At 39.2% G+C, this 27,417-nt stretch overlaps 1 protein-coding gene across 6 annotated transcripts in view; it reads left to right on the top strand.

Annotated features, from left to right (window-relative positions):
- The window catches only part of CPEB3 (cytoplasmic polyadenylation element binding protein 3), a 100,012-nt gene that overhangs the window by 51,304 nt on the left and 21,291 nt on the right, over positions 1-27,417 (top strand). For 4 of the 6 annotated variants that reach the window (XM_054983215.1, XM_054983218.1, XM_054983213.1 and 1 more), the window contains exons 5-8: positions 7,710-7,733; positions 14,337-14,504; positions 16,712-16,801; positions 25,137-25,255. In XM_054983215.1, coding sequence (XP_054839190.1) covers positions 7,710-7,733; positions 14,337-14,504; positions 16,712-16,801; positions 25,137-25,255 — 401 coding nt within the window. The remainder of the gene's footprint in view (positions 1-7,709; positions 7,734-14,336; positions 14,505-16,711; positions 16,802-25,136; positions 25,256-27,417) is intronic. The other 2 variants (XM_054983219.1, XM_054983216.1) reach the window with 1 other exon arrangement.

Below are 27,417 nucleotides of genomic sequence, written 5' to 3'. Positions count from 1 at the left end.
GCACTTTGCTACTTTTAATTTTGGCCTCTGTAAAGCATGGGAGCACTCCTGGGGTGGCAGGATGACATCACTTCCCAGAAGAGACATCATCACACCACCCCAGAAGTGTACCTGGGAAGCCTATTCCCTTGCCTTACCCTGCTGCTGTCCAGGTGAGTGGGGGGCAGAGGGTGAGAGCAGGGGATCTCCCACCCACCCCTTGGGAGACCTGGGATCCCTAGTTGAAGCCGGTCATAGGCAGAAAAATAACTCGAGTCAGTAGAAATCCTTGCGCTCACAGAAACACTGATTCTGGACTCAACCATATGTTGCTGTATTTTTAAAATCCTTGTAAGTGGCCCTTCCATAGTTACATGGTACTGCTATGTCTTGTGTAGCAAGCTACCACACCCAGACAAATGGTGAGGTCAAAATAGTGTTCTGTGAACCTGCACAAGCTAACAAAACGATAGTACTATCTTCTTTGCTAATAGCTGATTGGGTATCCGCTAGGAGAGCCCTTAGCTTTTTCTTTAGATGATAATGCTGAAGCTTCACTAAATGGAAAAATGACTAATAGTGTCACTGCCACTGAATATAGGGTTGCCAAGTCTTGCAGTCACTTCTTATGAGCAGGTCTGGTGGCAAACACCAGATATTTAGAGTAAGTCTGAGGGACAGAACCCAGTACAAGAAGCTCTTTGTTCACTTGAGGTGTATCTTTAAAAAATAAATACCACTTTGAGTGGTGGAAGAACCTGCTTTGATCCTTGCTTTTCAGGACCCCCCCCCCCCCAAAATGCTGCCAGTGGTCATTGAGTTTTCTTTTCCCTCAGAGAAAAAAATATCAGAGAACATAACTCAGTTACCATTCATTTACCCTCTCTTCTTATATTTATTGCATTTACATGTCTCAAAACTGATCTTGAGAAGAAGGCTTGGTTTGAACAATTTAAGAAAGCATCACAAAATGGCTGCCAACTTGTTTTGCTTCATAAATGTAAACTGCTGTCAGTACTAAACATATATATGAGAAATACTGTAACCAGTAAATTATGTGAAAAGTAAAATTTGCATAGCTAACGGAGCTAGTTCAGTATTCATGCCAATCAAATTGTTGATTACTTTGTACAAATTATGTAAAATGTAAATAATTTCACAGGCACCAAAGCAGGAAGCCAAGTAGTTGTATGCTAAATGCTGTTAAGCTTAAAATCTACATAATTCTCGTTAGTTTAGTTGGATCTGCTAGAGCAGCTATCCCTTTTAATTTCCATGTAGGAGATCCAAGAAATAGCCCTGTGCCAGTTCTACTTGAGCCATTAAAAATTCTTCTGGTGGCCTCCTTAGACTGTCTGGGCACCTTTAGCTGCAGAAAGTCTAGCTGCTGAAATGTATATGGCTTAAAGCGGACGGGCTGAGTTATACACCTTCCTTCAGAGATAGAGTGGGAAGCAAACTCTGCAACAGGACATGAACATAGTTAAAGAAAGCAGCAGTGTTTCTGAATTATTAACTTTTGCTTTAAATCTGATAAATATAGTCCCTTCCATAGTGGTTTAGTTATCATAGAGTAGAACCCATAATTTCTTTTTCTAATGTAAACGAGGGAGGCTGAACTGATAACAAAATTTAAATGTCTAAAATATTGTATATGCTCACTCTGATGTCAATATTTCAAATTCTTGCTATACTTTTGTATATCTTGAGGAAAATGGGATCATAATTTTAATTAAAATTTAATAAATGAGCTTGGCAAGGAAACAAAGTTAACACTAATATCATGCTGACTTAGAAACATGTTAATGGCTTAGGACAATCTGTAACCGGGATGATTACAAAAACATAAATGCAAGACATCCCCTTAGGCAATTGGGCTTTTGATTTACTGATTTGTCCATAATATGTCATGAACAAAGCCAAAATAAATCATTTTCTTAACATTAATTCCCCATTCATACAAACATCATTCCCATCCAAGTTCTTGTTGGAAAATGAATTTTTGCTGATACCCATCTAGGTACTGAGATAAGTAACACACATTTTATGGCAATAAAAGTGAGCATTTTGCATCTTGAAACTCTTTAATCAAGTCTGGCTTCATGAGGTACCATCTGCTTCTTATATTACATGGCATTAAATAGGTCTTTCTCCAGTTAAATCACCTCAGTTTCAGTTCTTATTACCTTGAAATTTCCTTATGTTCCTTAAAACTGTAGCATTTCAAATACAAAATGGCTTGGCATATAATTTTAAACTAACGTGAGGGAATTTGGTATCTGCCTTGTTAATGTCAAAATATCTCTGCAAATTGACCAGTTTTCTTCTTTATGATGGAAGTTCTTTAACAAACTCACCACATTTAGCCCTTAATTAATCTGAAAATGGTGTATGTTAACATATGGTTACTAATGAAATTATTTTTAAAGTAAAAAGTTGCTATGTGAGTGGTATCTTTTTGCCTTTTTAATGAAACTAAACATAAATATCACAGATACATTATCTTTATTGAAACCTTTAAAATGTAAGGTTTCTGCATTTCATAATGCGTTGCACATGTGGCTCTTGAAACTGCTGTATAGTAAAAAAACAGATTTGCAATGCTAAGTTTAATTGATTATAAGCCAGAAGAACTATGGGCTGAAACCAGAGATATTATCAGGGAAGAATGTGCAAAGACTATTCCTGTAGCCAAAAGAAAGGAGAAGCCTAAATGGATGATTGAGGAAACTCTTAAAACTGCTAAAGATAGACGAGAAGCAAACGGTAACAGAAATAGGGTCAAAATGCAGCTTTTCTCCAACTTGCATGCAGAGACAAAGAAATCTATTATAATAACTAGTGCAAAGAAATAGAAGACAATAACAAAAAAGGAAAAACAGAGATCTGTTTCCAAAGATCTGACAAATCAAAGGGAAATTCAGGCCGTGGCTTGGTATGCTGAAAGATCAACATGGAAATACATTATCTTATCAGGACAAAATAAAGGAAAGATGGAAACAATACACCAAAGAACTATACAAAAGAGATGGAAGGATGAAAGATACCTTTGACAAAGAATCTTTTGATGAACAGGCAGAAATCTTAGAAAGTGAAGTAAAATCTGCATTCAAAGCAATTGGGAAAAACAAAGCACCTGAAGTAGATGGAATACCAATAAAGCTATTTCAAGCTACAGAAACGGAGTCCATCAAAATCTTAACAATAATCTGTCAACAAATAAGGAAAATGAAACAATGGCCCGCAGGCTGGACATGCTCAGTCTATATTCCAATTCTAAAAAAAGTGGATGCCAAAGAGTGCAGCAGCTATCAGACTAACGTGTTAATTTTCCATGCAAGCAAAGTGATGCTCAAAATTCTACAGCAAAGACTGTTACCATATATGGAATGAGAAATGCCAGATGTTCAAGCAGGATTCAGAAAAGGAAGAGGAGCTAGAGATCACATTGCAAATTTATGATGGCTAATGGAACATACCAGGGAATTGCAGAAGAAAATCAGCCTGTGTTTTATAAATTACAGCAAAGCTTTTGACTATGTGGGTCATGAAAAGCTATGGAGAGTGTTGGAACAAAAACATCTGCCATGAAAGACTTACTAAACAAACACTTTCAAAACCCTACTCTGTAATAAACACAGTGATGTTTATTAGTATTAACATCACTTTAGTAAAAATGAGTGTTCTTATTTAGTTTTCAGTGCAAAATACAAGATTCACAAAGTGCAGCAATGTCTATAAATACAATTTTGGCAAAAACAATATCAATAGCTCTCCACATCTGGAGTTAAAAGGTAAGGTAAAGGTAATCCCCTGTGCAAGCACCGAGTCATTACTGACCCATGGGGGGCTGTCGCATCACGATGTTTTCTTGGAAGACTTTTTTTTTTTGTTACGGGTTGATTTGCCATTGCCTCTCCAGTCATCTACACTTTACCCCCAGAAAACTGGGTACTCATTTTACCGACCTCAGAAAGATGGAAGGCTGAGTCAACCTTGAGCTGGCTTCCTGAACCCGGCTTCTGCCAGGATCGAACACATGTCATGAGCAGAGCTTCGGCTGCAGTACTGCAGCTTACCACTCTGGAGTTAATTGCACATATAATGCTTATAATAAGAATGTAATCCACATAAACAATTGAATCCTAAATCAATAAACTTTAAATACAAAGACAATAGGAATTGAAAATAGAAGGCATATATTACTTTAAAGAGAAGTTGTAACTGAAATGCAGAGTGGCCTCATAATCTGTCTCAAGAGCTAGCCAGCTTCTGAATCTGTTTTAGTCCATCCTTTCTCAAGGTATTTCACCAAGCCTAGAAAAATTCAAGCCATACATTCCTATGTCAGTTTCCATATCAATTGCACTCCCCGGCCAGCTATCTCATGCCAGAAAACAAATTCCCTTTATTAATTAGGCACTTCCCTTTCCTTGAGGTAGTATTTCATAGCGGATGTTTTTGTTCCAGCCCTTTCTGAGAATTCCCCCCCCCTTACTACCTGGAGGCTGGAAACCCTACTGCTGATATTTAAGATGTTTTACTTGCATTCTAACCAGCAGAGGACCATTCCTCTGGTTTGTCTTTGTGGTGTCAGTAACACTGTTCAGACTACAGTGTAGGGTTGCCAAACTCCAGGTGGTGGTTGGAGTTCTCCCAGAACCACAATCGATCTCCAGCCCAGAGAGATCCATTTTCCTGGAGAAAATGGCTGCTGGAGGGCCAACTCTATGGCATTATGCCCCACTGAGGTCCCTCCCTTCTCCAAACTTCACTTCTCCAGGTTCTACCCCCCAAATCTCCATGAATTTCCCAATCTGGAACTGGTAATCCTACTGTAGTGTTCCTGGAATTATTTGTGTTGCAATTCTTAAAAGGCATGTTCTGAGGTAGGTTGCCAGGTGTCCACACTGTCCAGGAAAAATGTTCTGAAAATACCAGACACCTGGCCTGCTGCGAAGCATGGGAGGGGCTGGGAGAGGGCCTGTTTGGGCCCCAAACCAGCCTGATTCTGCCTGTTTGGGGCCCATGCTTCACAGTGGGCCGATTTGGGCCTGTTTAGGGCCTAAATAAGTCCACTGTGAAGCGCAGGAGCTGGGGTTGCCAGGGACCTGGAGTCCCTCGATAGGGGATCCCTAGGTCCCTGTAGTCTCCTGGCGGGGGATTGGGAGCTGGCATTTACCCTGGCTTCCTTTCTCTGCACACATGCACACTTCCAGCTCACGTGATGATGTCACTTCTGCGAGTGACATCATCATGCAGGGTCAAAGGGCGCCTTTGTTGCTGCTGCTGCTGGCTCTTGCTGCAAGTGTGGCCGCCACCAATTGCTCACTCGCTCGCTGTCATTTGGCACACAGGGGCCGTGGTGGCGAGAGGCGGCAGCAGCAGCAGTGGTGGTGAGAGCAAGCGGCCACATTCGCAGCAAGAACCTGCTCTTGCTGCTGCCACCGCCTGCGCTCACGGCACGGGAGCGTGCCCCCTGCCCGGGGGTGTGCCACACCACCTGAGGAGGGGACTCCCCAGGGAGCATGCCCCCCGCCAGCCACATAAGTGGGCACGGGGGAACAGGGTGGGATCTGGGGATCTCCTGCCCTTGGCGGGGGAATGGCAACCCTAGCAGGAGCGTGCCTGGGGGAGGCCTTTCCCCCTCAACTGGCCAGGTGAGTGGTGGCGGTGGGTGGGGGATCCCCTGCCCCCACTAGGGGACTTGGGATCCCTCAGTCTGGTATTTTTCTGGAGCCCATCTGCCCATTACCTCAAGTGTGTAAAAGTTACAGTGCAGTATACACTCTTCTAAATTACACTCTTCTAAGCCCATTGAGTATAATCGATTTAAACATGTGTAACTTTAGGGTGCTGCTGCTGTGTAAACAATACCTTTTGAAAACCTAGCATAAAGGAAGTACAGGATTTCTGGTAATCAGAGAGCACTTAACTAGTATAGTCTCAAATTAGGTTTATGTTATTAACACTTTGTGGATACAGCTGAAAAAGATTTTAAGGGGGTGAAGGGTGTGCAAGTACTTACCCTTTCCCTTTTTGCATACATGCTCCCGCCCTGCATAATGATGATGATTCATTAAAAATTGACCCTTGTATGATGCCATCACTTGTTGTGTAACCAAAAAACGACATGGTTGTATAGGACGGGGGAGCATACATGCAGCCATTTGCCTGGCTGCTTGCCAAAGGCAGGTGATGACCAGGCAGCCTGCCTCCAACGGCCAGGCAACCTGTCTCTTCCTGCCAATTGCTAAGCAGAGGCAAATTGCTGGGCATTTGCCCTCCACTGGCAGACAGCTGGCAACATATAGAGGAAATAGTTTGAAATTATAGCCTATTAACATTTGTATTTTATTAATTTTCATTGTTATTTTGATTATAACCTATAGGAAACATTTTAGTAGGCCACTAGCCTATGACTTCGGATTTCGACATAGTCTATCTTTGAAAGAAAGAAAATATATGATTTTGATTGTGTTCTCTGTGGTGTTTAATTAGATAATAATTCACATATTAATGCATATTGTATTTGTATAATCTGTTCCTTCAACTTGTACTAACAAAGATAATATGTTTAACAAAGTGAGCAAGTCTTTTGGGGAGGTTGTGTGAAAAATGTCAATCCAGTCACTTAATAGCACCCCCTTCCAAAATAAGATCTATACAGCAGAGCTACCCAAAAAGAAGACATACATTTCTGCAAAACACTGCAGAGCCAGTTTGGTGTGAGAGCCAGTTTGGTGTAGTGGTTAAGAGCTCAGGACTCTAATCTGGAAAACCAGGTTTGATTCCTCACTCCTCCACTTGAAGGCAGCTGGGTGACCTTGGGTCAGTCACAACTTCTAGCTTTCTCAGCCCCACCCACCTCACAGGGTGTTTTGTTGTGGGGATAATAATAACATGCTTTGTAAATCACTCTGAGTGGATGTTAAGTCATCCTAAAGGGTGGTATATAAATCGGATGTTGTTGTTATTCTCCACGTTTGCACACAAAGAAATTGAATTTTTTTTCTAGAATCAATGTTCAACCCCCCCCCCCATAGTAATGGTGACAAAATAGTAATGGTTGTTGTAGGGAGTATCTTAGCTTGTGCACATGCACAACACATGCTCTGGAATACTCTAATGTTGTTCTGTGAATAACATAATTCCCAGAGTGACACGGCTGTGTACCAGAGTGTGCTCTTGAGCACTCCAAAGTTTCCAGCTCTGTTCCTGCACCTCGCCCCTCCCCCCCACTGGCCAAGTGAGAGGTGGCAAGGGGGGGTAGAGGTTGGAAGAGAGGGATTCTCTGTCCCCACCAGGGAGCTTGGTGGGTGAGTGAATGGAGGAATGAAGCAGAGAGCAGATGGATGGAAGGAACGTGGGCATCTGGAGCCAGAGCAAAAGGGTAGAAAATGAGGGGAAAGAATAGGCTTATACCCCACTGAGGTCTCTCCCCAAACCCCAGTGTCTGCAGGCTCTACTGGCAAATCTTTAGGGATTTCCCAGTTTGGAGTTGACCACAATACTCACCTCTAGATTCCTATTGCACATTTTTCATTATCAAGAAACTTGTTACTCGATGGGTGTTCAAAAACTTAGTTTTTGTATTTAGCTGTTGTTATACTAGGACTGTGTGAATTGCCTGAACTACATTACATTCTCCAAAAGTCATGCAGAAATATATAAACATACCAGTTACTGTTGTGTCAATATCCACTATATTTTTCTGTATTTACATGCAGCCAGGAGCTATGGGCGGAGACGAGGTAACAACATCTTTTAAATCTTTATCAAAAATGATCAGGGGAGCAGCAAATTGGGGCTGTATAGAGCTTGATTTATTTCTGTGAATTCAACAAGAGTGATTCCTCCCTCCCCACACCAATCACTACTGTGACACTAACCCTGATAGTTTAACAATCATATAAACAGTGGAAAGTGTTGCTGAAAATGAGAGTAGCTTGTTTGTTGGTCTTACAGAAACATAATAGCACTGAAAAGGGATAGCTTATGCTATCCTCAGGAAGATTATTTTTTACTTTAAATAAAAGCAAACATTCCTTGAAATAGCATACATATCATTGCAATGTAAAAGCAGATGATCTTTCAATGTCTCCTGTTTAAAGGATCACATGAGTATTCATTCAATATCATGTTATCTTTTTTAAAAAAAGACTATTTTTGAAATACTGAAGGCTTCCCAAATTGTCCCAGCTATTAGAGGGCAAGTATTGATTTATAGTTTTCTATCCAACATGTGTCTGCAACAGTCTCATCAATATATATGTGTCTCTGTTACATCTGGTTGTATAAATGTTATGAACTGGCAGTAATAGGGTTGTCAGCTTCTGGTTGAAAATTCCTGGAGCTTTGGGTGGGGAACCTGGAGACCTTAGTAGGTATAATGCAATACAGTCCAAAGCTTCCATTTCTTTCAGGGGGACTGATCTCTGTAGCCTGGAGATCAGTTGTAATTTTGAGAGATCTCCAGGCCTCACCTGGAGGCTGGCAATCCTAGGTGGTTGATTTATCACAGAGTGCTCAAATGATACTAATTTGCTACTATAAATATATGATTATGCCCCACACATTAATTTGTCTTCCATCAGTAAAATTCAACGCTCAGTCAACTGGTTTATGGTTTTCAATGATGTAGTGAGTTTCATTTCATTTTTCTATTTGTAGCTCAAGTTTAAATTTATGCCAAACAAAGAACGGCCATAACCATTTTAAATTGCTTCTTTTTAAACTGACAGGAAGAGTTTTTGAGAGAAGTTTTTGTGATTATGAACATAAGTTTTGTGGATTAGTTTTGTGGATGCTGCTTTGGCATTGCTGTTAGCCTTGAGACTAATGTCCTTTTTGAGATATGGTAACCAGTACTGTGCATTTGAAACAAAATGTAGTGGCTTCAGATCCTGCCTTTAACAGGAACTCTTGCAAGTTCCAACAAGTGATGAAACCACCATTCTACAAATTCTGGCATGTTGCAGAAAGGAGGGCTTGGGGAGTGCGTTGACAATCCTGCAGCCTACTTCCACGTTAGCCAATCAGAACATTATGTCTGCACTGGTCCCCAGAGAGGCATAGATGTCCCATTCATGTTATGAATATAATTTTACATGGTGCTGGAGCAGGAATATTTGAGGAAGCAAAGGCCGTGGCCACATATTAAAATCTCTTATAAGAATACTTGGCATCCAACTCCTCTGCCCTAGTCTACTTAAACTCCAAGAATTTATAGTTTTAAGAACCACTACATAATAAGGTCATAATAATTTTACATTAGTCCCATAAATATAACTAAGGGACCAGTGATGGGTCATGAGATCATGTACTCACTCTTTCCCTCTCTGGTTCTAGTTCCTTCCCATCACCCTTCATCATAGTTAATGCTAACCCAAACTGTCTGAAATGAAAAAAATCCTGGCTTTGTTTCCTGTTTATCCAGGGTTTCCTGGATGACACATATACCCTTGACCCTTTTAAATCCATCTTCAAACCTAGCTATGGTATAGAGATGGCCTTTATTGTTCTAGTTGCCTTCAAATACATTTTGGCACTGCTTTATTTTGTAGGTTACCAGCCACTTCTGAAATGTTGAACTATGCAGTTCTTTTGACATGGAATATGTCATTGGTATTGGAGGCATGGCTCTTATAGTTACTTTTCTATCCAGCCGCATGCAGAAAGTGCTTGTTTCTGTTGCAGAATCTATGGTGTAGAGTGCCACAAGAGTCTGTTGCCAGTGTTGTTGAACTTCTATCTTAAGAGCCTGCATGACTTCTATATTGACAGCCTGTGTAGTGGTTAGGGGGTTGAACTTAAGATCTGGGAGACCCAGATTCGAATTTCTACTTTGCCACGGTAACTTGCAGGGTGACCTTGGATCACTTGCATACTCTCAGCCTAACCTACTCAAAGGGTTGTTGTGAGGATGAAATTGAGGAGGGGAGAATGTTATAAGCTGCTTTTGGGTCCCCAGTGGGAGAGAGGTGGGGTACAAATGAAGTAAAATAATAAGACCCCTGGCTGAGGTTGTCCAAACTTTGTAGTGTGTTATCGTCAACTGCTCATGATACTAAATATCACATTAAATAAGCTTCCAGAAACATCTGTTTTTTAGTTAGGACAATGTTTTGAAGCTGTGATTAAATGACTAATTGAAGACGCACTGACGTTTAATCCTGACAAGGTGGAAGTGATGCTGGTTAGGGAAGGCTATGATACTGAAGGGCATTATGTTGCCTTACTTTAGTATCATTAACAGTCTCAGCTGAGCTTGGGGATCCAGCTCCTTTTCTGGAAAAGCAGATACATTAGGTTGCAAAAGTTTCTTTTTTCATCTTCTTTTGCTTACTTTCTTAGGCTCAGCTGACTTGGTCATTCTAATCCATGTTATAGCACCAAGAGTTCTGACAGTTGTAATGCAGTGTCTTGGGGCTGCCATTGAAGACTGCATGGAAGCTTCTAATGCAGAATGTGGTGGTCAAACTATTGATGGGCGTTAAATATTTGTGTATATTACACCGAACTTCAGATCATTATACTTAGTGCCAGTTTGCTTCTGTATTAAAAGTCCTTCTGGTCTGGTGCCCTCATATCTTCAGGACCGTTTCTATCCATATGAGCTTATATAGCAGCTCTGGTTATCAATCCAAGGATTACTGGCCTTTAATATAGGAAAATAAGAACTGCTCTTGCTCTGATTCAATCATTCTCAATGGCCACTCCTATTCTGAGGAATAGCTTACCCAAAAAAGTGAGGAAGGCCCCTACTTTTCAAAGGTTTCATAAACTTTGTAAAGCAGAATTGCTCTAATGTGCTTAACACCTTTAACTGGATGCCAGGTAGCTTGTTAATAAGTGAGGATGATTTCTTTATTTGTTTCACATGTTGGTCTGCAGTAGAAGAGCAAGTTTTGAGGCCAGTAGCATCAACAACATCTTCAGAATATAAAATTTTGAGAGTCAAAGCTCTCTTTGTCATGTACTAAGGGAACTTGTACCCTGAAAATCTTGTTGGTCTTTAAGATGCTACTGGGATCTAATCCCGTTGGTTCTTTATCTCTTTATTTTTGTACTAGTTATAAATGTAATTCGGTTTTAGTGATGTAAGCCATTTTGAGTCCTGTAGATTGGGAGAAAATATGGATATTCTAAATAAACATAATGACAGTATTGAAATAAAAAGTTAGTTTACAATGGTTAAGCTTGCTACCACCATAACCTTTAGTTTAAGGTTAAGGATGGAGAGAATTAATGGCAACAGGGAAGGGGTTGTGAGATTCTGTTGCCCATGCCTAACCTATTAATCATGATAAGGGGATGTGAAAGTGATCATGGCAAAAAAGTTGCATTTGAGACTACTCTGCTAATTTATATTATAAAAAACACTATAGCACCCATTTCTGGAATGTAAGTGCTACAAATATCTACTATTAGATAATATATTAGTAATGGTACAGTTGGAACAGAAAGAGGTAGATGGAATTGACTAGTGAATCAATAATAAGCAGGTATATTAACATAAATCCTGACCCAATATTTTCTGACCCAAATAATAAAATTTTCCTAATTGGCTGGACTCTTCTCACAGTAGGGTCCTCCCTTTTGTTTTTAGATGTCCAATAACCACCATCTGGAGGAATATAGAGCCATTGGCCATCTTGTGTGCTTCTGAAAAGGAGCATCTAGGAGACAGAGAGCTGAGGGAACTGCTAATCAAGATTAGATGATGGTCATGCTTGGATCAAGGCTATAACTTGGGCTCTGCATCTTTCTAGGGCAAGGAGTAGGGGTCCGTGATGCAACTAATCTTTTTCTGCCCCTTTCTCCTAATATATTGTTTGAAAATTAACATGTTACATCTTTCATTAGGGTTGTGAAGGTAGGTTAATTGCAACTCCAACACTGCTGTCAAGGGAATAGTGCCTGACTAATAAGGAAAATTTGGAGATATTTGGAGATACTGCATAAAGAATGCAAACCCACTAATGAATTATATGAAACAAGATATGAATGTGCCTACATGTTGAACCAGTACTGTCTTCAGTAATGTCTTCATGGTAGGGATTACCTTTCTTCTAATTCTTCCAAAGATGACCCTATTTAACAGGATGGATGTTGTATCTTTGACCTTGCACCTGCCAGTGTGGGAAATGCACAGGATTCAGTGCAGTACCTGTTATATGTTGATGTATATGGCATTGACGTACACAGAAACCAACACCAGATGCTGCCTTACACTGCTTTCCAGCCATGAATGCTGGTTCAAGGTCCACTTTCGTTATATTTATCCATGTCTCTCATTTAAAACCTGTGTAGTTATTAGTTGTAATGGTGAGAAGGGACATCTCCCTTACAACAGGTATGTGCAACTAAAAGACTGAGTGCTGCATGAGGTTCTGACCTCCTAATTAATCACTTCTGTGGTATGTAGTTTTATAGGACACTTAGAAGTCATATGATAGGTGCTAAAAACATACAGGAATTGTTTATTCAACAGACTAATGACTAGACTTCAGGCTTGTGAAAATGGCCCTGCCTAAAAATGCTGCCTAAAGACTAGACAAATATTTTGCTGCAGGTGTACTTGAGCAAATAGTTTGTCACATCTAGAGAAATGTCATCAAATTCTGTAGTATGTAAGTTAAAGATTAGTAGTTTTATTAAGTATAATTTTCTGGTGTAGCATTTGTACTATTAAGGGAATTTACTTACTTTTCAGAATCATAATTTCATTTTTAATGTTTGTCATACGTACAAAGTTCTTGTATGGTCATTGTGACCAGAGAACTCTGTGATAGGTATGTGTGTGTATAGGAGGGCATCAAAGAGATTTATGCACGCATGACTCCTTACCTGTGTGCTTTTACTTTCTTGTTTTTTATTTGAAATACAAAATATTTTTATAAAAAATACTCATTCTTTCTATGTGTAAAATAGATCCCATTTTAAATGTTACAAAACATTGTTATAAAAAAGCAAACCATTTGTACATCAGCCTATGTTTATTGTTATGTACTTACAAGTTTTTCCCACTTTATTATTTACTCACTAACTCATAATTGCAATGTTGATGCACTCATTACTAATACATACTTGCACAATAGTGCTAAATCACAGTGTCTGGTTAGGAGGATCTCCAAAACCAGGATCTGAAATTATGGTATGAAGTTGCTTTATTAACCACAGTTAGTCTTCACTGTCATTTCGTAGGATGTGCAAATACAGACGTCTCAGCTTGTTTCCTGGCACCATTCCCTCTGGCTACAGAACAAAGGCAATAAAACCAACATTTTTCAAGAGAAACCAGAATTTGAATGATGATCTGCAAAGCTGAATCCTCGTTTCACAAGCTTAATTAAAATAAACCATGATTTTGCATGATCTCCAAACTGAGCCCCAAATACCCAGGGTTTTTTTACTTTTTATTTTGAATTTTTTTTATTTTTAACAAACAATTTAACAACAAAAACAAATACCAGATCACAACAGTCTGCCTTGAATTAACAATACATTTCTACAATTCACACAAAGTTCAAACAATTTTAAAGTGGCAATACCATAGAATTTTATGGTATTAACTTCAGTTAAATAACTCTTCCAGAATGCTGAAAGCAGCTCCACAAAATGTCATGAAATTAAAAGCAAACATTTTCTAAAGTTTCTGTTTTCCATCTTACAAATGAGCTATTTGTGTAATTGAACATTTTTCCAGGTTAGAGTGATCAGGCAATTGGTTTGATTAATAGTACTTACATTTGCCAACCTCCAGGAGGTGGCTGGAGATCTCCTGGAATTACAACTGATCTCCAGGCTATAGAGATAAGTTCCCCTGGAGAAAATGGCTGCTTTGGAGGGTGGATGCTATGGCATTATGCCCAGCTGTGGTCCCTTCCCTTCCCAAACCCTGCCCTCTCCAGGTTTCACACATACACCCATTTCCAGGAATTTCCCAATCTGGAGCTGACAACCGTAAGGACCTGGGAATCAGATGCTGAGAGAACTTTTCAAATTTGTTGTAAAAGAAACTTTGAAAAGCATTGATAAAGATATGCAAGGACTTATCCTTTGCTGTGACTTACTCATTGGACCAATGTAACATCAGTTCAGGCAAGACTGAGATTCTTAAAACATATTGAATGGGAAACCTGAATCATAGTATCTTCAGTCTTGTTGCAACTGAATAATTCCAGAACAATAAAGCTTTTTGACTACAAAGTCTGTTGCAGGTTGTGAGCCTCAGCTCACTTCTTCAGATACTCTACCACAAATTTTGTTAGTCTTAGAGGTGCTACTGGACTCTTGCTCTTTTCTACTGCTACAGACAGACTAATATGGCTACCCATCTTGATCTGTTGCAGGTCGTTCTTCACTTTTCCCTTTTGAGGACGGCTTTCTAGATGACAACCATGGTGACCAGTCTTTATCATCGGGTCTCAGTTCTCCAACTCGTTGTCAGAATGGTGAAAGAGTAGAACGCTATTCTAGAAAGGTGTTTGTTGGAGGTCTGCCTCCTGACATCGATGAAGGTACTGTGAAACAATGATACTGATAGTTGAGGGAAAGGGGGAATTCTCTTCTCAGCATGTTCACTGGCAGAAGAAGCGAAGAAAGGCAATTTTGCTTGTTTTCCCTTCCACAGAGCTCCTTGTATTGGATAGCTTTTAATCCATGTGCATTGCCCAGGCCTCTGCCTAGTCCTGAGGCTTATAGGTGGCTGCTGGGGGGTGGGAGAAGGGGGAAGCAGGAAAATTTTAGCCTCTTACGTTGGTACTTTACAGGATTTGGCTCTAGAATAGCAAATAGAGAAGATTAAAAGTACATATTTTTGAATCCTCACTTTTCATTTCTAATAAGATATTAAAACCTCAACAAAGTGTGTATGTTTGTGTGTGTGTGTGTGTGTATGTGACATTTTTATTTCATCCTTCCTTTGGGCAGCTCAGGGTAGTGTACATGATTCTTACATCCATTTTATCATCAAATCTCTGTAAGGTATGTTGAGAAAGAGTGACTGGCTCAAAGTCACCCAGTGCACTTTATGACTGAGAGTCTCTCTAGACAAGATATCTGGCATGCGTTCTTCAAGTGTCTGGTGATGTTTCCTGGGAAGTGTAGTTTTAAATGAGTCTCTTGGGATCACGGTGGAGTGGAAGGTTGAAAATACAAACAACATTAGGTTAGAAGCATTTTTCTAGTGTAGTTTATTGGCACAAGACTTCAGTGTATTGGCACAAGACTTCTAGTGTAGTTTATTGGCACAAGACCCCCCACTCTGGGTGGAATTTGCCAGGTCTTAAAACAAAGGTTTTCAAAGACAGAGGAGCACAAGATCACTGGGAGAGAGGAACTTTGCAATTCTCTCCCCCCCCCCAACCACACACACACTCTGGGTGGAATTGCAAAGTTCCTTCTAACCTAATTTTGCTTGTATTTTCAACCTTCTTCTCCACAGGAATCCCAAGTGACTCTTTTAAAACTACACTGTCCATGAAACATTGCATCAATTGACACTTGAAGACATGTGCCAGATGTCTTGTGTAGAGCGACTCTGACTGGGGCGTGTCGAGCCATGGTCTTCTCAGTCCTCCTCACTCAGTACTCTGGCCATTATACCACAGTGGCTCTCTTAGGACTATATTTTAAAAGTTCACAGTAAAATAATCCATTAAATTAATTAAATTTTAAACTTTGTCCCTAGTTCAATATTAACCCAGGCCACTGAAAACTATCCCCCAAAATGAGTCTTAAAAATGTTTTCAACAGACATTCAAGCATAACTTTTGGCAAATCTATTGCAGAAGGGTATTCTATACGTACAGCTACTGGCAAGAACTTTTTATATATTTCTGTTTGAGGCTAGCACTAAATTGAATACATATAAGGCCATTCTTTCTCAATGTAAATGATTGTGACTAGATTTAGGTGAGCATTTGTTTTTAAAGGCATTCTCAGCATCTTCAGTTACATCTGGAAGACCATGGATAGCCAATACAACGTTAGTGTTCGTGGGTCTAGTGTTGACTGAGGGTGATAAACTTTGGATCTAGGCCCCTTTACGTGATTGAATGTTCTTCTACACACGAAGTCTCTTGCACACAGAAAACTAAATGAGGGATTTTTTTCACTATGAGAACATTTTAATTATATGATCCCATTACGTACATTTTAGTGATAAATGAGTATAATTGCCTACTGGGGAATCAGTGGCCTTTCTGAGGGTTGAGTGTCTGATAACTGCCTAAAATATACCATTCTGGATAATTTAACGCAAATTCCTGTCCCTTGTAGCAACATCATGGAGATTCCTAGGCTTCCCACTGCCCATGCAAGGAAGAATCCTTGTATGGATGCAGTTCAAATTGGGGCCGCTTGTGTGACTTCTCTTTTAATGTTAAACAAAACTTCAATGTAATGAGGTAGTTTGGCTGAGAGTAAAGAGAAATTCATATTCAGTGAGCTATAACTGTATGCAGGGCAAAGAAACATTAAGATTGCTACACTGATTTTTATGGGATATGCAATATGGAACATTTGTTTCTTTGGGCACATATAACTGAACACACACAAAAAGTAGGTCACTTCTTGTTAATATTAAAGTTATGTTCTAAATCTTAAAAGGTTGAAAACTGCTAGCATTCAGATAATTTAAAAACTGTCAGTATCTGAGGGAAGACTTTTAAAGAATGCTTTTTTCTTTAGATATTCTTTCTAAAGTATGTTGGTTTTTTTGTAGATGAAATCACTGCCAGCTTTCGTAGGTTTGGACCTCTTGTAGTGGACTGGCCTCACAAAGCTGAAAGCAAATCATATTTTCCACCTAAAGGTAATTAATTAGCTTAAATCTTCTGGAGCAGAAATTTCTCTCATGTTTTTTGTGTAGATATAGTATGTGTTAAGGACAAACTAAAATACATGAAATATGTTTCCATTTAGTTGCTACTGAATGTAGACAAAACCCACAGCCCCCCAAAGGCTGCTTTTTCATAGCATGTTCTCCAGCAATTGGTTTCAAGTGTCATACCTGAGCCTTTGTGTGTGCATAATGTTTTCATCCCTTTTCCTATGTAGGTGCTTCACTTTTGACTTAATTGGGGTTGGGGAAGATGGTGGAATCTTTTTCTTATTACTAACTTGAGCATGCCATGTTGTCATTGCATTGATACATTAGTTAGGTTGCCATAATTGATGCTGGTATTTCCAAGAAACCAGTCTCTATTTACTTGGGTGTCATGATGCACTTAGATTAAATCAGTGTATACTCAGTAGCCTAAAGAGGGCTTCTCAGACAGAGGTATATTATATAGAAACAGTTTGTACATTGAAAAAAATTAAGTAAAAATTGACTGGTATTATTTCTGTAAGTTCGTATGCTTTATTATGATTTATTCTCTACCCTGGTAAGGTGTACAGTCAGTGTGAGGGATCTGTTCACTGACTCTTGGTTTTGATAAGTTTCTGGTGCATGTACAGCCTTAGAAGGGCAAATGGATGCACTGAACTGGATGTCCAGAATATCCCAGACTTGGAAGATGGGAATAAATTCCAGTTTTTAAAAAAATATATGAAACAATGTAGCTTATTTGTGAAAAGCATTCTTCCTGATAATTTTACTATAGCATTTTTAACTTTCATCAAAGAATAATACAGTGGATATACAACATGAGCATGTTGGTAAGTCACATGTGCATATAAGTCCATGTGAATGAAATCATGAACGAGTTTTCAGAAAGTGATGACTTTGTTTTATTTTATTTATCCAAAAGATCCAAAAGGGGTAAAACTCATTTCTTGCTTTGACCAGGTCTGTCTTTGCTGTTCCTTTAATAAATTCCTAATTGTTGCTGATCTATGAAAGGCCTTAACTGTTATACTCAGAACTGTTCTGCCTTTGAGAAGCACAGTCATGCTTATAAAAATGTTCTTGAGTAAGATATATTTTAGCAGAAGACAAGGGAACAGTCTCTTCCTATTTTTATCGTTGTTCTAATACGGGAAACAGCTTTCAAAGTCCCTGCCAGTTGCCCTAAATGTCTGTCTGAAAGTGCTAAACAACACTCAGTCACAACTGTTCCAGATTATTTTTATCTGGCTTCTGAGCTATCTATCAAGGCTTTCAGCATAAACCCTGCAGCATGATTATCTTGAAATCTGTTGGCTGGTAAACTTTCAATAGGTAGTTAATGACAAAAACCAGCCTCCTTACACAAGAATATGCAAACACATGCACCATCATGAAACCATCTGGAAACAGTCCTTGTTGTGGTGTCTCCTGCCCTTTCTGAACACCCTTTTCCTTTCTCTTTTCTTTGGTTACTTAAAGTATAATTTTGCCTAGGTTTGTTAAATTTAGCTGTTATATCGATTAATTGAAAGCAACAATTTTTAACATACGCTCTTCTTTTGAATGTTTTGTTTTCTTGTGGCTATCCATTACAAAAATCCTCAGTTGCCTAACGTGTTATGCTGATTTGCCCATCTGTGTTCTGTATGTTCCAAGTCACTTCTTATCCATTCTTTTGACGTTGGTGTAATCATGCTCTTTATATGAAGGTGGGGGAGGGGACTACTGTGAAAGAAAAACAGTTCCCAAGTGCAGCTTCTCTTATTGGCTTACAGTACTATGTTGCAAAAAGTTGCACCTCCTAAGCTTCTCCATATCACTTAGCAGCTAAACCTATTCTTTGATTAGGAGCTGGAAACCCTAACGAAAGACCCAGGCTTTCTGTGCCTGTGTACTCCTATTTTTCTTTCAATTTTTGCTAGTTGTTGTGGGAAGTCTTTGGTGTATTGCTCAAAAATTTTTTCACAGAGCCTGTTGTGACCCTTACCTGTATTACCCAGAGCTGCTTCATGGCAAAGTTTAAACATTAGGCCTGAAACCTGATCAAATGGCAGTCTGTTGTGCTACAGGGTAGCCTAGTGCACTAGGAGATTCTCCAATATATTTAGGATTCCCAATACCGAGAATGCACATCCAAAATTAATTTTGCAGTGGAAACTGAGCAAAAGGGAGATAATTTTTATAGAAGAAGCCTGGATATAACTACAAGGGTAGCAAAGAAAGGCATAGCCAGAGCGATTTCTTTATAGAAATGTTATGCAACAATTTGCATCAATTTTGAACCACATTGTTATTAGAAGGGAAAAAATGGAAAACACTGGTGCTTCACAATAAATGGGATACTTTTAGCAGTCCAGGAGGAACAGAGAGTTTCCTGGTGTACTGGGCTACCCTCTTCTAGTGAACTGGTGGACTAAAACCCAGCCCAGAATCAGCTGGGATAAAATCTGGCCTGGCCAAGTTTTGTTGCTGCACTTTGGATCACCAGCTTCATCTACCACCAAGTTACTGAAAACATTTCATTTGCCACCAACAAAGCACCCATCAGCTTCAACAGTTAAATTTGGATTTACTTTGTTTATAGTCTGCCTTTCCAGTCTGCCTAGGATTGAGAGGGCATGAGAACTGCAAGGAATCAAGTTCTGAAGTAATCAAGATTCTTCCTCTAGTCTTTGTTCCCTTTCCCAGCCTACATTGCCAGAGTATTGAAATTGCATCCCAAACTAAATGTTGACCTACCAGCCCTACCTCTTTTAGAAGGAGAATAACAACATCACTTACTTCTATTTCTATTGAACAAGCCTCAAATGTCTTGTATATTTGGTTTGTCCTTCTGTTATCATGGTAGTAGATAATGATCTAGGAGCTATACTTCTTTCCCTTCCTCCTCAGGCTGGACTTCCAGGTTCTGTTATCTGTTAGATATGAGTTCTGCTTCTTTCCCATGTTACTGCTAAGGAGTTCCTTTGGACTTATCCTTCAGTTCTCACCAGCATGGCGGTTATTGGTCACTTTGCTCAGTTTAAAAGCAGAGACTACAGAATACAGCAAGTTGTCTTTCTGCTCCGGTGGAGAGAAAAAGGACGCAGAGAAGTACAGATATGTAAGAGAGAAGCATTTTTGTAGTAAACTTGCTGCCTTGTTTACACATGCTCTTCCTCTCCAGATTGTACCATTGGTACATGCAGACAGACTCTGTGGGGCTACTTGTGCTTTCCTCTTCAAGTGATAAAAGTCTTTGCTTTGGACACTATTTCCTTTTCTGTTTTGAAGAGGATTTATTCACTTAGTCCATGCCCTCATCATTTTAGAAGGCTTGGAGAAATCCATATGGAGCTATGGATTCAGTTGATAAAATTGTAATCACACTGTTTCTGTGCTCTACACTATTATATTATAAAACTATTGTGGATCACAGAATAACATGGGTAGAAGAAAGTGGGATTTTGAGGCTTCAGTTCAAAGCAAAAAGATGTATTAAATTTTTATCCTTCCTCCTACCCTGCTGCATGCTCTTCATGACTTATTGAAGAGTCCTGCAGTTAAGGAGGAACTGAGGGTTGGAGGCTCCACTCCCAGAATGTGCACTGTTTCAGTGGGAAACAGCTGTGCTTGCACTCTGAGGTGGGGCGTGCACCCCCTACAGAAACTTTTAAGTTGCAGAACCTGCTGATCAGCAGGCCCGCGCATGCACACTTCCATGTGTGCCTGCACAGAAGACCGCAATGAACAACAGTTACAAGTAAGTGCAATCCTGTATTCTTTTAAATGGGAAAACTGACTCCATTTTTGCAGTATTCCAAACCTGCAGCTTTTGAGCTGTTCACAAAAAGATTCTAGAAATGTAGTTTTTCACTTGAAAGTTATTCTGCTTCTATGGTTGCCTCGTTCTGAATCTAACAATTTCTTTACACTTCATTTTTTAAAGCTTAACAGATTATTAAGCTTTAAATGTTTATGTTGTAAACAGCAGAAAACCATATACTTCCACAAACAGAAATGTAGGGAATTCACTGTAACATTCCCTAGGTTACCCTCCCAGCTTGTGCAAATAGCCAACAAGAAGGCAAGCAAGGTGCAACCCTACCCAGAGGCTTGGGAACCTTTATTTTGTCCAAGGAAACCCAGCTCTCCCAGTAGAGATTCCTCACTGCTCCCCAACTCTCTTAAGAGCTTGGGGGCCCTCCTGCTTTGTAGCTGCAGCCACCTTCTTGATCTTGCCCCTCTCTACCAGAGAAGTTAGCTGTCTTAGTCTGTAGTTGCAAAATAGTAAAAGGTCTAGTAGCACCTTTAAGACTAACCAACTTTGAGGCATAAGCTTTTGAGAACCTCAGTTCTCTTTGTCAGATGCATATCCAAAAACCAGTAGGACAACACTTTGATCTACCCGAGAAAGATTTCTAATCTGACTTGGAAAACTACAGATACCCAACATTTGATTTCTTCCTTTCCCCTCAATCAAGCCAAAGTAAATGGGTGTATGTGTAGATGAATCTCCCCAGTAGTCACATACACATAGCTTGTTTTCAGTTCCCTCCAAGTGCACGGAAGGGAATTGGGCCAGTCTGGGTTCTGAAACCTTTCCTGCTGGAACCTGCCGGAAAGCAGCAGCCAATGGTCAGATGCTTCTCACATCAGAGGGATTCATTATTTTCCCAACAGGATGCGAAAACATATTGATGGGTGGTGGGATATTTCCAGCCTGGCTGTCTCCATCAACACTGGTTCATCTCATCTCTATTAATATCACTCCTTCCTAATATGAAATGGTTCCCTCTGCTAAAATCCATAACATTCTCCTTATCAAAATCATAAACAACCTTCTGCTATGCTCAGTGTGAAGTGTGCAAGATGATGCTATAATCATAACCTTTTATTTATCGTCTATTTGGGTAACAGTCAATAGAATTGAACATTGTACTTTTGGAAAAGAAGGGGCATGTTGTTAGGTTTGTGCAAGCTCTTTATCACTGAGATGCCATTCAGCTGTCATGTGCAACCTTCCGCATGACTCCAATGGTGTAAGAAAATGTAGTGGCCTGTCAAGAAGAAACAAATCAGAATAATGGCACACATAATATTAACAATCATTCTATGGAGTTTCAAGAGCATCTCATTTTGATCTAAGGGGCAGGTACTTCATACTTGCTTGAGTATCAAGTATGTGTACTTCCTGTATTTATTTGTCAATGTCTATGTGCTAAATGGTTAGCAATGAAAACTGAATTTGAATATTCAACAGAATTAATATGACAGAAATAGCCAGCTGTAGAATACACACAGTTTTTAAGCACAGTTATCCATTTTCCTGTTAGATGAAACAAAACTATAGTGGTATTAATACATTCCCATACTATCCTGGACCTTTTCTTTATACCAAGGGTTCAGTAAGAATGTAACTACAAAGACCAAAATTTCTCTAGCACATACTTTTATTATAAGCTGCGTCTCTTCTGTTTTGTTCCCAGCAAGAATTGTGTGTGCTATTCATATCCTTTCCTCCTTTATAGATTAACTGTTTATTCTTTAGCACCTGAAGCATTTCTGTATTATTTGCACTTTTGAGATGAAGATAATGAATAGTTTTAGTGGAAAACTTGAATACAAAGAAGCATCATAACAATACAAAGAGGAAATGTCTTTTATGTGAACATGCTCCTGTGGTTTTGTGGTAGAAGGGCACAGCATTGGAATCAGGCTCTGAGATGCAAAAATATTTGTTTCCCTCATCTGAAATTGTTTACACACAATTTTCTTGATTGAATGAATCAGCTGACACTGCAGTGAATTGCCACTTACATTAACATTAGTCTGTCTAGAGAAATTCAACTTCACAGCCTAATAAGCAGTATCGCTCTTCTGCAGTAGCTACAGTAAGATAAGTCTCTTCTGTTTTGCAGCTTTTTAAATACTAAACCTTTGATGTTTTGGAAAGCCAGGAACAGAACAGTAAAAATTTAAATTAAAGTCTGTATTTAAAAAAAATACCACTGGGTTCTTATTTTAAAAATCAGCTTCTGTGACTTTTCATTATTGGATTTAGAAGTGGAGTTGTATCGTTCTTTAAAAACATACAGGTGTAAGTTTACAGAATATGTCTAAGCAATGATAATTTATGCTAGTAGTAGTGAATCCAAATAGTTGCCTTAATGTCTTCTATGTTCCTGATTTTTAAAAAATAGAATGCATATCCCATTTCAGAAAAACCAGTTTTCTAGCACCAAAATTGGGAAGCAGCCACTCCAAAAGTACACTTTAAAGTTGGAGAACAGATTTGGTATCCCACCTAAACTGTCACTTCAATATATCTAGTTTGACTAGCTAGAGCCATAGAATAGGCTCTAGGCCATAGAATGGCCTCTATTTTCTGGTATCTGTCTCTGGTAATTCACCTGTTTTTGCTTTTGGGGGGATACGTTGTTAAAATATAGTAGTGGGAGTTGCTAGCTCTCTCATTTTTCCGGGTTTAGATCCCTCCCCAGAATCTCTAGAAGTTATATTTCTGGGTATGTGGATCCGTCTTGTCACTAATGTTCATGTAGATGAATGCATGTGCATGAACTTGAATATACTAATGTAGTGCACAGCCAGCTGTGTTACACACTGCAGCAGCTGAACGTTATTTTAAAGTGATAACAGTATATTGGAAGACAATTATATTTTCTAGCACGCTTTTAACCAGAAGAACAGCCACCATTTTAGCTTTTAAGTCAATTCAGGTTGCTAGGCCTCCTGCACGCAACCCTTGTTCCCTGCCGCCCCTCTGAGCAGTAGTGGTGGGGGGAGCCAGTGTTGCATGCCATGTGATGTTACTTCCCAGGAAACTCCATAGGTGATGCTGTGTAGCTCTAGGAATTGCTGGAAACTCTTATGATTTTACCATAGCGTCTCCAGGAATTCCTAGAGCAACATGATGCCACTTCTGCTTTTTCCTTGAAGTTACATCATGGTGCACTCACCACTGGCACACCTCCCCCCCCATATTCTAGTCTCTCAAACTCCTGCCAGCACAGCCTGGCAACCCTAAAACCAATGTGAGGGATAAGACTATTGTAAAGTAAAAAACAGTTTATAGCACATGGTGAAGAGCCTTCAACACTGTGTAAAATGAAGGGGCATACTCAAAAGGGATCCTAGGTGTGAGAACAGTAATTCTGCATGCATGTTTTGTTTTCAGCTGTGAAATACTGGAAGCTATCATATATACTTCATAGTAAACCTTTGTTTGATGCATGTGCAGCAAAGTTGTTTAAATACTGGAAAACTGCTAAATGTGCTCCATATATACCACTTTTTCTGTCTGAGTGAGAATGAATATGCTGAAAAATGCTGAACCCTTTCAAATTAATATAGCATTTAAAATATGATCCTCACCGTAACAAGGCCATATGAGAGTGATGTATTTATAAAGCAGGACATGGGATGATGACAGAATTCTGTATATATAATTTTAGCCTGATCCTTCTACTTTAGTGGTACTAGAAATGGTCTGTTTTAATGTTAAGAATGTGGGTGATATGAAACAGGCAATAACTTGACTGTAATCTACCACTATTTATGTACATGCAGGGGAGATTGTATTGCTGAAACAACGCAAGGTATTGCTGCTGTTTAGAATCAAGTGCTCCCAGCAGAGCTCCGTCCAGACCCATCACTCTTAGCAGCAGTTTTCTGCTGATGTCTAACTGCCATGTCTACTACATCAGCTTTGTATTCTTTTTGCTCTGCTGCTTATAGCTATAATAGGAATCCCTCAAGTTATTGTGCCGGGATAAAAATCTGTGTTTATGTGTTCACAGGGCTTTTTTTCTGGGAAAAGAGGTGCTGGAACTCAGTGGGTTGCCCTTGGAGAAAATGGTCACATGGCTGGTGGCCCCGCCCCCGATCTCCAGACAGAGATCTCCCCTCTGATCTCCCCTCTGTCTGGAGGTCAGGGGGAGGGGCCACCAGCAATGTGACTGTTTTCAAGACGGTCCGGAACTCGGTTCCACCACATTCCCGCTGAAAAAAAAGCCCTGTGTGTTCATGCTGGTGCCCATTTACTGAATGTGCAAATAATAATTTAGGATCAGGGGCAAATGTTAGCAATTTCCCTGGGATATTTTTTTTGTCTGAAGTAGTTTGTGATCAATTCTCACAATGCCGTTCATGCTTTAAAGCAACTTATCCCTAATACATATTCTTACCTTACTGAATCATTCTGTATTTGCATTTTTACAGTATATGTGTACCAAATATAAAACGTATTGAGCTTTTTCTCCCAAGAATACATATTTACCTAACTTTCATTATGTTTCTAATTTTGTTTTCCCTCAAGGGTATGCCTTTCTGCTATTCCAAGAAGAAAGTTCTGTGCAAGCTCTGATAGATGCCTGTCTGGAAGAAGATGGGAAACTTTACCTATGTGTATCGAGTCCCACCATAAAGGACAAACCAGTAAATAAACCATATTTTCTTTTGAATAGGAGAAATACAATGTCTTTGCATAGTAAAACCATGGGAGCCCTACAAACTAAATGTCAAAACAGTTTATATTCAGGCTGGTTCTTTCTTTGCCATTCTGTAATGGAATAATTTTCAGATCCAGCAAACTGATCCTGTTGCCAGATACATGCACACTGTCTGCTTCATGCAGCTGTCTCATACATACTAATATAATTAGCCTGTATGTATTCTTTGCATGCATGGATCGTATTCCTCAATTGAAATGAATGACTTTTGTCATGTTCGAGAGATCATGTGCACATGTACAAGCACAAATGGACCTCTGGACTGGCATACAAGCTCATTTTAAAGTAATTTCAGGTTTTTTTCAACCACTATATGTGTGGGTGCTCTGACACTGTCCTCACAAATCTGCAGTGGTAGATCACTCAGTTTAGAGGACTTTTAAACATTTAAATCAAAACTTATTCTTCATATCAGAATATGAATAGGAAAATGAAAACTTCATAGATCTGAGTTTAGGATTCTGTGTACACTTTTTCTTAGTTTGCATGGTTAATAGGAGTAATCAAAACAATCTAAAGACTTTGTCCCAAATGTCAGCCATCTGGTTCCTTTGGCTGGACAAAGTAAATGATTTCTGTTTAGGCAATCCTCTTAGACTAAGTAGAGGAATTAATTCCTCCTCCTCCAACACTCACCCCCATTTGAGTTTTGAAAATGTATGGAATGCTTACGTTGTCAGGCAACAGCAAGTTCTCAATTTTAAAACTTTAATTTCAGATTCTGATATATCACCATCTGCTTTAGAAAGTTTCAAAACAGGGTTTGCTATGTAGCAAGAGAGAGCTATTATTAAAAAACCAAAACTAAAATCCCTCAGAGCTTGTAAGACTAGTTGTGCAATTCTTTTGTCCTGCCCTTTGTTCCATGTTGTAAATAGATCATTTAGAAAAAAGTAAAAGGAAATAGTGTTGATAGATATATGTGAGAAAATATAACATTCTAGATCCACTAAATAAAATGTTACATTACCATGACAATAGAAACAGCTAGAAACAGGATGTTTGAAAAATTAGTCTCGTAGGTATTCAGCCTTAGTGTGCTAGGTAGAAAAGGACAAGTATAAACATGTGTTAATACTTGTGTTTTAAATAATCCACGCTCTTATTAATGAATATCCATGTGGCTATTAACATCAATGCACACTTAATATTTAATATAAAAACAAGCTGGGGATCTGTGAGTGAAAGGAAATTCCATTTTTCTCTTCTCTTTTTGCTCACCATCACTGCTGCTACCTCCTCAGTTTCTATACACCCCTTTATATTACCATGGCAATCCAAAATGGTGCCTGAAATCCATTGGTTTGCATGAATCCAGGCCTTGTTATTAACTTCTAGGGAGTTGTTTAAAGTGATATTTTGTTGCAAATAGGAGGGCTTTCTTGGATTTGCAGAGCCCTGCATAATGATAAGTGTGACAATATCACATATATTTGGCTACCTGCACACGGACCAGCCATTTGCTGTTAGATAAAGTGATGATATGTTGAGAAAATCAGTTATTTTTGACTTGCAAAGTGATGTCAGCATGTAAGATACTGGCTCATTATGTTGCTGTATTCATTGAATCTTTCTGTTATCTGCAACCTAAGAATTCACTTGTGAAGTGTTTTCATCTGACTTTATACCCAAAAATATATGTGCCTTTTAGTTCACTTTCCTTTGAAGCCTTATGGCAGTTCATATCATATACAGGATAAGCTTTCTGCTTTATAGAAATTATAGTGCTGCTGGTAGCATATTATAGGGATGCTCAGATTATTTATTTGTTTATAATATTTATATGCCCACCTTTCTCCCAAGAGTCTCAGGACCCAAGGTGGGAAGACTTGTGGAAGAGCTGTGTATGGTCCTTTGGTTTGTGCACAGGTGTAGGGCAGTCAAGCCACTGTGCAGTCTTCACTCTATTTTGTTCAATTATTCAAGCTACTTGGACATACCAAGCTGAGAAGCAGCCTGTTTTGCTAGTTTCCAGCAGAAGCATCAGCACACAGCTGTGAGTGGCTAGAAGCTAGCAATATCACACCTGCCCCTTCTCCCCAGGAAGTTTTTCAGCTTTTAAAAAGTTGTCTAGTTTAATTTTAAAGA

Source organism: Eublepharis macularius, chromosome 6, assembly GCF_028583425.1.
Source record: "Eublepharis macularius isolate TG4126 chromosome 6, MPM_Emac_v1.0, whole genome shotgun sequence".
Lineage (NCBI taxonomy): Eukaryota > Metazoa > Chordata > Lepidosauria > Squamata > Eublepharidae > Eublepharis > Eublepharis macularius.
Note: the sequence above shows the minus strand (reverse complement) of the source record. Positions and strands in the feature narration are given on the sequence as shown.